The 12,605-nt window shown below is 35.2% G+C and overlaps 1 protein-coding gene across 4 annotated transcripts in view; it reads right to left on the bottom strand.

Moving 5' to 3' along the window:
* LOC140945792 (calcium-activated potassium channel subunit alpha-1-like) overlaps window positions 1–12,605 on the bottom strand; it is a 34,242-nt gene that overhangs the window by 12,534 nt on the left and 9,103 nt on the right. For all 4 annotated transcript variants that reach the window (XM_073394840.1, XM_073394842.1, XM_073394841.1 and 1 more), the window contains exons 8-17: window positions 12,387–12,476; window positions 8,690–8,781; window positions 7,602–7,712; window positions 6,816–6,921; window positions 6,283–6,365; window positions 5,513–5,582; window positions 5,070–5,135; window positions 4,002–4,091; window positions 1,055–1,173; window positions 548–616 (exon numbers count right to left, since the gene is read on the bottom strand). In XM_073394840.1, the coding sequence (XP_073250941.1) occupies window positions 548–616; window positions 1,055–1,173; window positions 4,002–4,091; window positions 5,070–5,135; window positions 5,513–5,582; window positions 6,283–6,365; window positions 6,816–6,921; window positions 7,602–7,712; window positions 8,690–8,781; window positions 12,387–12,476 (896 nt within the window). The remainder of the gene's footprint in view (window positions 1–547; window positions 617–1,054; window positions 1,174–4,001; window positions 4,092–5,069; window positions 5,136–5,512; window positions 5,583–6,282; window positions 6,366–6,815; window positions 6,922–7,601; window positions 7,713–8,689; window positions 8,782–12,386; window positions 12,477–12,605) is intronic.

The following is a 12,605-nucleotide window of genomic DNA, read 5'->3' as shown; positions in this document are numbered from 1 at the left end:
TTATAGTTGACATTTGGTATCATCTGATCTTGTACTTCATAGTCTTCCCTGCTAGTTTAGTATTCAGTCTTACTCTGATGCACCTGCCAAAGCTAAGATTGTCTCATTTGCTTATTGAGGGGAAAATAGAAAATGTATTAAAAACATAAAAATGGAGAATTCCACATAATCCAGTTCTTCACAAGAGAGTCAACATATCATCTACTCATAAAGGCTCCGCAGAAACAACTCTCTAATGTTCATAAAAACTAACCATTTAACGAACTTGTTTGTTTACCATACGGTTTGGGCAAATGGTATATAAAATTCAGGACTGGTAAATTTCTGGCCTGAAACTGGTATCAAAGATAGCTTTGAAGAAATGGAGCAAAGATTTATTCATAAGTATCCTAGTGAAAAGCTCAGGGTAGCTTAACAGTTTGAGTCTCTAGCAAGAATAAAAGAAGACTCACTATTGATCTGCTATTAAATACAATTTGCACTACATTACAGTGTGATTTTTAATACACTCACATAGTGGGAATAATTATGTTATAATAATACTTACATTTTCTCCCCATCAGGTTTGATAGTTTCTATGGCGATTAGAAGAAGACCGAGCTTTTCAAAACAAATCCTGTCACCAAGGAAATAATATTCATTTGAATTTAATATGTAATCCAATAGTGCTGTGCTGACAAGTCACCTCAAATAATTAATGCTCCCAGTACTTGACTGTTATTTTGGCTAGTTAAAAAGCAGTGTTCAACTACTTCAATTCAACCTCATCCCCAGTGGTTGACTTCAATTGCCTGGGGTAATTTGGCATCTCTGTTCTTTTTTTAATATGTAAGTTAATATCACCTTTGTTTAAAGTTTTGCCCTGCCTTAAGATTAGCATAATAGCTATTTGTGGGGCATACAGTATATTGTAAAACTATAATGTTTTGTTAGTAAATACACTGTTGTTATATATATAACAACAGTGTATTTACTAACAAAACATTATAGTTTTACAATATACTACTATTTATAATATACTACTATTTATAATATACAATATTCTTGGTCTTACTCAGCAACTTGTTGGAAGTTCATTCCCTTAAATGAATTAGACAGGGTTTCAGTGTACATTTCGAGGTTTGCACCATCTATGTAAGATGTCTTCCAGATATCTGAATCTTTTCTGTTTTCCTAAAATGGATGTAAAGTATATTATATTCATGCAAAAGTACACACAACCCTGTCAGAGCTACATCAAAGTACTGTATGCACATGCTTTCAAGCCTACAAACATTTTGATCAAACTCGGTGAGGCTTTTACAGAAAATGAATAGACAAAGGTGAGATAAAACTCCAAAAACAAGATAATGTGTTAAAAACAGACAGAAATCATAATAAGGTTTTATAGAGAAATATAAATCTTTTCTGTTTTCCTAAAATGGATGTAAAGTATATTATATTCATGCAAAAGTACACACAACCCTGTCAGAGCTACATCAAAGTACTGTATGCACATGCTTTCAAGCCTACAAACATTTTGATCAAACTCGGTGAGGCTTTTACAGAAAATGAATAGACAAAGGTGAGATAAAACTCCAAAAACAAGATAATGTGTTAAAAACAGACAGAAATCATAATAAGGTTTTATAGAGAAATATAAATCTTTTCTGTTTTCCTAAAATGGATGTAAAGTATATTATATTCATGCAAAAGTACACACAACCCTGTCAGAGCTACATCAAAGTACTGTATGCACATGCTTTCAAGCCTACAAACATTTTGATCAAACTCGGTGAGGCTTTTACAGAAAATGAATAGACAAAGGTGAGATAAAACTCCAAAAACAAGATAATGTGTTAAAAACAGACAGAAATCATAATAAGGTTTTATAGAAAAAAAAAAACCAAAAGTCCTCTCAGGGAAGTAAGCATTTTTCCAAATCACTGACATTTTATTTTGAAGAGCACTGTATTATGTATATATATTTGCAGAAGGTACATATACTGGTATTTTCTTAAAATTCTTAGTTTATAGTGTCCTTACTTAGTGCTGTTCATGTTTGACACTTTGATAAAGTTATCTATCTAAAGCTGTCTATTATAATATGACCTGTATGGCCCAGGGGGGGCACTCGGGATTTCAAGTGACAGGGATGATCGAAGGATTTTTTTGGGTTTGAAATTTTTCGATTCCGGGATTTTTTTGGGTACGAAAATTAGGCAAGTATTTTTTTGGGTATAGCTTGATTTGAGTAGGGATTTTTTGGGCATATTAAAAAGAATCAGTAGTGCCCTGGCTGCGTAGTTCTGCGAATAAAGTACAAACAAACGTGTTTTGCTGTTGTTTAATAGTTAACTATGATGTCGCTTTACATCGCACGTGTTATACAGTAGTCTGCATTGTCCCATGGGGAAGGATATATTCAGATGGTATGATGAATAAACAAACATGAATGTTCAATTTCCAATGTTTTTCTTTGTGTTATAGCATTAGCCCTTTCTGGAACTTTTAAGGGCCACAAAATGGGCACGGGATTTTTTGGGGATTAATTTTTGGTCCAGGGTTTTTTTTGGGTTTTGCTGGAAACCCTAGGGATTTTTTTGGGTCTTGACTTTTGGCTCCATTCGATCATCTCCGTCACTTGAAATCCTGAGTACCCCCCTGGGCTGTATGGCTCCATGTGCAATTTCATAGGAAAACCAGATGAAAAAGTCTTTTTGAGTGCAGTACATGTCATTAGTGATAGGGCTGGAAAAACGCAGCCCTGCTAGAAAAGCGAACTGATCAATGCAGGTTCACTCCGTCAGAAAAAAAACACAATGTTCAGTCATATGATGAAATTCTTATTGACTGAGTTAGGTAGGGCTGGATGGGAAAATATTTGGCTCTCGATCCGTACATCCTGATTTTGAGTCAAATATTTTCCTGTTCGGCTCTCCCACTCAGTCAATAAGTACATATTTTGTTTCCGGTTCTGTGAAATGATACTGCAGCTGCAGCAAAGAATATGTCTTGCTGTAATGAAGGATAGAATAATAATAAAAGCTTTATCAGGAAAACAAAACTTTTGTGAAGTACCTTCGTTATAGTGACAATGACATTGGATGAAATAGTACAACTACTGCGTGTTGTGCCTGATATAATATTTATTACTTGCAAATTTACAATCTAAGGAAGTAGATACCAGAATGTGGACAGCGATGCTAAATTGCTCAGCTAAAAAGAAGTTTGTTTGAATTAATCTGTGTTGACAAGGTGTTGGGAGTGATTGCTAAATTTTTTCTCAAGGAAATATACTAACAGAATTTCTATTTTGCATAATTGATGCCTGATTCAGAGTCTGACCATTGGATGCTTGATTACCCATGACACCTGTCGGCTATAACATACAACCATGGCCTTGTTGGTTTGAGGTAAATCATGTATTAACACCAGGGTTCCTACTCGTTTTTGAACAAAAAATTCAAGGACTTTCAAGGACCCATTTCCCATTTTTCAAGGACTCCATTCAGTGCAAAAACGAGCCTTGAGTCTTTTTCTTTTTTAGTTCTTCCACATGAGCAATTTTATCCTGAAGGTATTTCTATATTCGCTCCTTTTAGGCACTGGAGAATCTGGGTTGCATATACTTATAGCACCGAAATTCAACCACTTTCCAGCACCAGCTTTAATTTTCAAGCACTTTTCAGACTAAAATTCAAGGACTTTCAAGGTGTGTGTGACCCCTGTGCAACCAAAGGAAAGCAAAACTGAAGTTTATGAATGAACTTTTTTCATTTGCATGTTTTAATCAACAGTGCTCAAAGAATTTACCAGTAACAGCAATTAGCTGAATCACACACACCCTACAAGTATAGTGCTAATACAGAGAAACTGAAAAAATCTCAGTCAGTTTTTTCACTTTAACAAGATCCCAATTTTAATTATATAAAATAAATTATTATAAATTTCAATTAATTTTATCACGTTCCTAATTAGTAAAATTTATTAAAAAACAGTAATAACCTTATAACACTTACTGTATCATTTGATCTCATGGAAAAAATGTTTGCCAACAGTGTAGAGAATCCTGGAGACAGACAACTTTGTGCAATAAATCCTAATTTGAGCTGCAAAAGGAAAGGAGCCTTAATAATAATGTTGTTCCTTTTTTATCAGAACAAGAACAGAATATTCAGCATTACTGATTAATCAGGCACATTGATTTACAAAATATTTTACCTTCCAGTATTTCATTAACTAATAATAATAATAATACAGTCGACTCCCAATAACTCGAACCCCTGCTTACTCGAACCTTGCGCTAACTCGAACCAAAATCTATTTCCCCTGGATTTCCGTCATACATTCACTGTAATTTTACCCTCGGTAACTTGAACCCTTGATAACTCGAACTCCCGCTAACTCAAACCAATTTTCGTTCCCCTTCAGGTCATTTTCTATATAATTTTACCCTCGATAACTTGAACCATGTTTTGAGCCCTTAAAAGGTCGGGAAAAAAGCCATCTACTGGCGTCCGAAACATTGAATTTTGGATTTCCTTTTCATTTCCATTGAATTTTGGATTTGGTGTGTTGTAGGAGTATAGTTTACTAGTGGAGGCTGATGTTGATTGTCACAGGCTAACGTGAAGCAGCGTTTCTTCTCAAAACAGTAAAACGCATGCTCTGTTTAGGCTATGTTTTGTTATGTTACGTTCTGATTTATAATCTAAAAGTATCTTTTAATTTTCACTGGACATTTCTACAATTAAATGTGATTAAAATGTTCACTGTGCAGTAAAAACTGTTTTCTACCTTACTTGAGGCTATTTTCTTTGAACTCCCGATAACTCGAACTCCCGATAACTCGAACCTTTTCTCAATTTCCGTTGAAGGTTTGACTTATCAGGAAGTCGACTGTAATAATAATAATAATTTTTTAGTGATAATGATTTCAAAATACTTTATTAAAATAATGATAATGATAATAAAAATAATTCTTCAGCAAACCATCCAGAACTTTATTTTTTTATTTATAATTATTGTTATTATTATTATTATTATTATTATTATTAGACCTAAGTTTTGACTTAAGTCCATTGTACCTCACTGATGCAGACCACATCATCTCCACATTTTGGATTCCATGATGGGATGTTCAACAGGTAAGACTGCACACAAAAAGAGAGAAGATATTATAAAGATAAATCATTACTTTACTGTGTTGAACAAAACATGCGCCATGTCTCTGCAACATAATCATGTGATATATACCAATTATTATTTATTAACATGGAGTATTATTTAATAAGTATTCAGCCATGCATTGACTAGTATCTCATCCAATTTTCTTTTTACTAAAAAATGATCGGATGTATGTTTCTCTTTTAAACTGTGGCCCAAAAATGCTGACATGTTTCCAGTTTTTACTTCCCTCTGCCAAAATAAGGGAATTGGCTTTTAGTTTTCATGGTTTAGGAGCATCCATAACTATTAATGGTAATTAATATAATATCAACAACAAAAATGATGACAGCTTCCACCTCACCTTGTTCATGTACTGAAGTAGTTGAATAATAATTCTTATTTCTGGATAATAATTTTTTATGGCTACAACCCTGAGGAAAAAAATAGGCTTACTAGAAGAGGTGTTTTGTGTGGAAGTACTTTATACATTAAAATGAGTAATTTTAACAGAACTTTAAGCATCTAAGCTGGTTATTTTAATTTCCAGTACATGAGACGGGCTGCCTTCTTCTTCTTTTTTAAATACTTTTTACATTCTTAAGAATTTGTTCCTTCCACTGCATAAATTCCAGACCTCACTAGAGACTGCAGTATATGCCACGGTCACTTAACACAATCACTGCAGGTTTTGAGATTGGGATTAATACTATTATTGTTTAGGCCTTTAAGAAACTCAGGGACTCAGGATAATGAGATCAAGCTGATAAAGTCTGAGTTCCACTTTCAACACTTAATTCTTACTAGAGGGTTAACAGTTAAGCTGCATTAAAAGAGGTTTATGGAAGTCTTTCAAGAGCTCCAGGTTGCCCCTGATGACTTTAATTACTTTGAGTTGCAGGGCACCCTGGATTTCACATGTGCAGAGAAAACAATAGCTGTAAGCTTGCCTGATTTTTCATTACTTTTATACATTACATTTGCTTTAAATAGGAAAAAATGGATTGCTAAACGTACATTTAATTTTGTACAGCACAGGTGCAGAGCACTGCGGGCTCACTTTCCTTAGAGTGCACAGCCTTGTCTTTAATTAGCTAATCCTGATTATGATGCAACAACTATTTGTTTTAATACCTCATGATATTCTCTGCATCCTCTTCACCTGGATCAATACACTCTTTATTGCACAAGACAATACAGCAATCCGCCAAGTTCATCTAAAAATTGAATTAAACACAAACATTAATATTGCATCGTATGCTGTGTGGCTGTTGCAAAATGCATAATGCTGAATGCTGAATAGCCCACACCTGTTTTCATACATGCTAGCTACAGCTTGCCCGAATGGCAGGCTGTGAAACTGACTTTCTTTGCACCCTGACAACACGAAGGCACACCAAGAAGAAGAGGATGGCAAATCATTTATGTGAGACAAACGTGACATGGCTGTTACTTATGAGCATGCATGTTTTGTTATGATCCTCAGTTTTTCTCACTGTGTTCAGGTCTTTTACAGAAAGACCTGTTTAAAGGGAGGCAACGGTTTGGCAGAAACGTTTTTCAGACATAATCAAATTATTGTCACGCTTGTCACGCAGAGTTTGCTGTCTTCTTTCCTATATTGCCTTCTTATTGTGTAAGTTTGTTAAAACAATCCAAGAACCCACCTTTACTCGTTGGCAGTCATCTCCATTCAGAACAGTTCCCTTGAAAAATGATACACTAATAAAATGTTTTTTGAACAATGATTCAAGCTCTGCATCTGGCAAAAAACTAAAAGGAAAACACAAAAAATGTGACTTGCATACCAGGTGCATTTCTGATTCATGAACAATGAAATTAGACTGAGGCTGAACTTGAGTTTTCTACACAGAAGACAGTTAACCAGGCACTTTAAGGACTTGTGGTCTAACAGGTCTCACTGTTTTAGAAATTTTTGCCAGTGTTCTAGCTAATCCATTTTTTGGTCCAGATGGCCAAGGGCTGATAATTTCCACTGCAGTCAAATATGCAAGACTTTTTATTTTTCATTCTATTTTGGGAAATAAAATATCAGATGTGTATAGAGAGATCTGTTCGTGTTTGTATAAAATAGTATTATAAAGTGTAACTATATCTTTTCCTCAAAACAATGAGCTTTTATCTATGACAATTCTTTGCACCCTTGCAAAGTTATGTTGGCAAATGACACTGAAAATTTTGAAGTTTCGGTCTTCCCATATGCTGAAATGTTTTTACAAAACATTGCAGTTCACAGCAGGGCAGCCGTCATATAACAGTGTCTGGTGGCGAAGTAATTTCTTTTTTTGGCCACAACAGAAACTTTTTTAAAACAATTAGTTATTTCAACTGCTAGGCACCAAGCATATGATGTGAGCTGGTTATGTTCTAGATTCCCTACCTAGGGTATGACCTTGAGATTGCACTTAATACAATACAACATTAATACTCACTTTCCCATGATGACTGCATTGATTGAAGTATTAGATCTATCTTTATGGAGAAAGTCTCTTAGAAAGGTTTCCACACTTTGCTTTGTTATATATCCACAAAGAATAATATGCCTGGAATAAATTACACAAAGAGGGGATTGCTGATATCATTTACTGTACAATTTTGTTTTATGAGCTAAGCCTTTCACAAGTATACTTGCCCATCTAGATGCAAACAAAAATGACTCTCCTTGAAATCCCCTATCCCAGGCCACACAACAGATATATATAATCCCTCCTGTAATTAGATACTGGGTATTCTTTTAATGTAATAATAAATATTAAATTTTTTTGTCTAAAGTGCTTATTAATACTATAGCTCACAGCATTTTTAAATAAGTCTCTTTAAGTTTTAAAACTGTTCTGTTTATAATCCGCCCAAAACCTTACTAGGCTTATTGTTGAGTCAGTAAGAGTATGGGTGCACACCAACAAAAGCTACATGGTTCAGAGTACAGTAGAATCTGCTCTAGCAACCCGCTAACTCAAACTAAATGTCCTTTCCCTTGATCAAAATTTCACTGAAATTTGCCTCAATAACTCGAATTCTGGTTCATGCAACTTCACTCGGATGCCATCCAATTAGCTGTTCCTTGTTGTATATTGGTAAAAATACACCATCGTGCAGTGAATAGATCACATTTTATAGTAAAAATGTCTAATCATGTTACCATTTCTGATGAAATAAATCATTTAAATTTGCACTGCGGACTGCGGTACATACTATACACACTGATGTGGTGAAAAAAATCAGTAACTATTAATAATTAATATAGTTACTGATTTTTTACATGTACAAACATAGCAAATTGAATATTCAATTGACCCCAATAACTCAAACCTCACTAACTTGAACTGTCTTTCGTTTCCCTTTGGAGTTCGAGGTACAGGGGTTCTACTGCATATCAAGCAAGAAATGCTATATCCAAGATTGTCACAATTTCAGGGAAAAGAAAGTAGCAAGAGGCAAGATGTCCTGTCTAATGCAGCCTGCAGATCAGGTGCATTAATCCCTATGAGCATTTAAAGTGTACTTTAATGGTTCTCACTTTCTTCCATCTGGTAGTTTGTATGATCCATGATAAATTGTGTGACTTGATAAATATTCCAAAATTGCAGGTATGTATGTAGCAAACATGCCCTAAACAAAAAGTTGGACATAAGTCTTGCAGAATAAAATTTGTTAACTTTTTAAATAGTTCTGTCAAATTTTAATTGAAGAATTTAAGGGAACGCGTCCAAATATCGGTAGGCAACCCGATCATGGGAAACGGACCCGATTAATTTTCCGATTGATCGGAATCGGTACCTATCTATAGGCACTAGTTGCCGTTTCCGATAATGATAAAAACTTTGCCGATTCAATCGGAGCCAGAAACATTCCGATGTGGATAATTTGGTATCACATTCATCTGATAAGGATATGTGACTCTGCAAACATGTCACGAAACCAAATAATGAAAGAGTCATTTCACTCAACAAAACAGTCTCTAAAACTTGCTTTGTTCTCAATAGTGAAATAATTATAACAATACTTCAGTAGATGATTTTCGCCTTATAAGTTGGTTCGAAGATGTCTACAAGGCTGTTCGACGATTTGTTTTCTGTCAGCCGATCGGTAATTGCTTACAAACTTTTCCACGCTGTTCTAACAAAATGTAGAGCGAGTCATATTTCGAAACCTCTCATAAAAATTCGTGACTGCCTAGCGGCCAAATACAGTCCAAAGCGGAAATGCCAAGCATAAGCTGTGAATTTATGACTAAGAATAATTCAAGAATATTTTCAACTGAAAACCGACAGAACAATAAGAATATTCAGCGTAGGCCGGTAAAACAACTTAAGCAATAGACCACACTTTCTATGGGTTTACCGGCGTGATAACCCACGCGGGATGTTGGGAGAACACGAGAAAAGCTTGTAAATCACGAGCCGAAGGCGAGTGATTTACAAGCTTTTCTCGTGTTCTCCCAACATCCCAAGTGGGTTATCACGCCGGTAAACCCATAGAAAGTGTGGTCTATTGCTTTTATAAAATAACTTTTAATAAAATGGAGTCTTTTAGGTAAAAAAATATGATTTTAGTACCGTGATCAAGTCATGTCTTCTCTCTAAAGTGATCATAAGCCAATCACGACTCATGATTTAATAGCGCCAAACTTTCTCAAAACTCAGTTCAGTCAAACAACAAACAGCAGCACTTCAAAACACGAGTTTCTGCACTCATTACATGATAACTTATGAAAGCTGTTTTACAGGAAAAGTCAACACATATTCATGCGAACGTACAATGAAAGAATACGTTCATGGTTTGTTTACTACAGAAGTAGAAATTGATTGAACACCAGACTGTACGCAGATGTATTTTGTTGAGTCGATCCGTAAGAATTTCGTGCTTACAGAGGGAACTGGCAGCTATTGTAATGGAGGACTTCATTCATTTTTTACAAGCCGCAGTGGTTGAAGATCTGTTTTCTGGACTTTATTATGATCAAGAAATGCTGCGGTAACGACGTGGCTGCATTTGCGAAGTTGTCGCATGTAACTTTATATGCACGTACAGAGACCGATGGAAATATGTCAGTGGTGGAGAAAGGTTTCTTTGCCGTAGCCACAAATTGGCGTTAATATTTGTCGATTTGTGAAGTCAGGTGGTTTGAGGTAGGTCATGGCATCGATATCATCGAATAATTTGTGCAAATGTTGGAAAAACTAGCCCGAAACTCTGACATCTTTCATCATCGTTGGCAGCTTGTTTACAACCTCCAGCGGCCGATTTTGTACCATACCTTCATCAGAGATCTCTTTTTGAAACAATTTCTTTGATTAAGGAATTTAATTTTGAAATAAAATAAATCAAGAATGCTAAAACTATCCGTTTTGTTGCTGGTTGGCACGTGGTTAAGTTTTCCTAGAGACTTTCTACACCAGAAATTCACACAGTTGTTGTCTTTCTCTGCGATTTGGCATCGTCGTGAAATGTAAACTGCTTTCCAGCTTTGTACTTTATAACTTCTGAAGCTATGGCAGTAGCGAATTGTGACGCTCAGTAATAAAATATGGAAACCAATTATTTTAATATTAAGAAGGACTGGGTAAGTAACTTGTTATGTTTTTTTTAGCCTTTCTAAAATCGTTGTTTGCAGATCAATAGCCGGTTTTGTTTATGGCTCGTGGTCCGGATGCCCTTTTCTATGGGTTTACCGGTATAATAAACCATAGGTTTTTGACCAATCAGATCACGCGTACTATCTGAGTTATTTTATAAATTCTTATAATAGATTATATATAAAATAAGTGTACTAACTTGCTGTTTATTTACAAAGCTTATTCAAACTTGTAGTTGTCACCTGTATAACTATAACTTGTAAACATTGCTTTCAAGCTAGTTTTGTATTTTGTATTTTGTTTCACTTGCAATTAAAAGTTTATCATAATTCAATTCACTTCTGATGAGCTGAAAATATAGGGAAGGGCGTTTTCAAGTTGCTTCTGCCTACGTATCCAATACGTATCGCACGTCGCAAGCCGGATCGTTAAAAGCAGTTTTCTTTCCTTTCTTTAACTCGAGTTAATACATTTTATAGAAAACTTTTTCTTTATCTCGTTTCAAAAAAGAGCGAAAAATTAGTTGTTTCTTTTAAAAAATTCGGAGCGTCAACGGAATGTGCAATCAACGTAACAATGAAAGATCCAGTGAGTTTGACTCGACGAGAGAAGTTTACAAGCAAATAAACAACTTGCCTGATTCTAGCCGGTTCAAGTTCGCTCCTGTACACGCAATGTCATGAATGCCTGATCTGACAGTATTCTGTCCCCTATTTTCTTGGCTAAACGATTTTAAAATTCCTCCAGCAAGGATTCTTCAATCACGCGTTTTGGATTCTAAGGTCGTAAATGCATTCAGCGCGCTATCTTTCGCTTAAAGATGCTCGATACAAAAATTCTTCATCTTGTCTGGTATTGTCTTCCATAAGAACTCTTCGATGAAGGCATTTGTCGCTAATTTTTTTTTGAAACAATACACATTTCAGAAAGACAAGATACAATACGGCGATAAACACTTGGTCTTACCCAGCCTGTTTGTGCATTGAAAACTCAATCATTCACGCTTTGCTTTTGTTGACATAAACATTGCCCTATATAATTTTTGTCAGTAACGTAGCGTGACCGACCATTTCAACCCTTTGACAAACGCTGACAGATATAAGTCAAGATTTGATGAATTCTGTTAATTGGCCCGATGAAGAATTTTGAACGGTGCCGATTCCGTTTCAATCGGTACCGATAATATCGGTACCGATTGAAAACGGAATCGGAAAAAATCGGCACCCGATTGATCGGCATCGGCGTGACCCGATGCCGATATTTGGACGCGTTCCCTAACAGTACTGAAATAAAGAAGTTAAGAGTCCTATGGTTCATCAAATGCTGATTAAGTCCATGACATTATTTGACTATCACAAATTAGAGAAAAAACTTTCAGTCACATATTAAACTTTGAACAGTTACAACAAAAATTGTAAGCAAACTACCTAACTGCCAAAGAGCTTTGAATTCTTCCAAATCCACAAACTCAAAAACATTTCAAAGGGAAACTGATACTATGCAATACTAAGTGCAGCGGATTAAGCATCCACTATAGCAAAAAAGGTTTCAAAGAGGAAACAAGTCATGTAAACAACTGGAAATAGAGGCATGCTAGCTTTAATCACCAATGAACAGATTGGAATAGAAACAACATACCAGGCCAATTGAGATAAAAAGCATCATAAATGTTCTACCAAAATATGTTACAGCAGATATATCACCAAAACCAACTGTGGACATGGTAACCTGGTGATTAAATTACATAATGAAATTATGAAATTATGAATTATAATTATGATTATTATACTAGTTTTGGATAAATCAATAACCTATTCTCAAAGGATATTTGCAGCATATGCTGAGTCAGGTCATTTT

This window comes from Porites lutea, chromosome 8, assembly GCF_958299795.1.
Source record: "Porites lutea chromosome 8, jaPorLute2.1, whole genome shotgun sequence".
Classification (NCBI taxonomy): domain Eukaryota; kingdom Metazoa; phylum Cnidaria; class Anthozoa; order Scleractinia; family Poritidae; genus Porites; species Porites lutea.
Note: the sequence above shows the minus strand (reverse complement) of the source record. Positions and strands in the feature narration are given on the sequence as shown.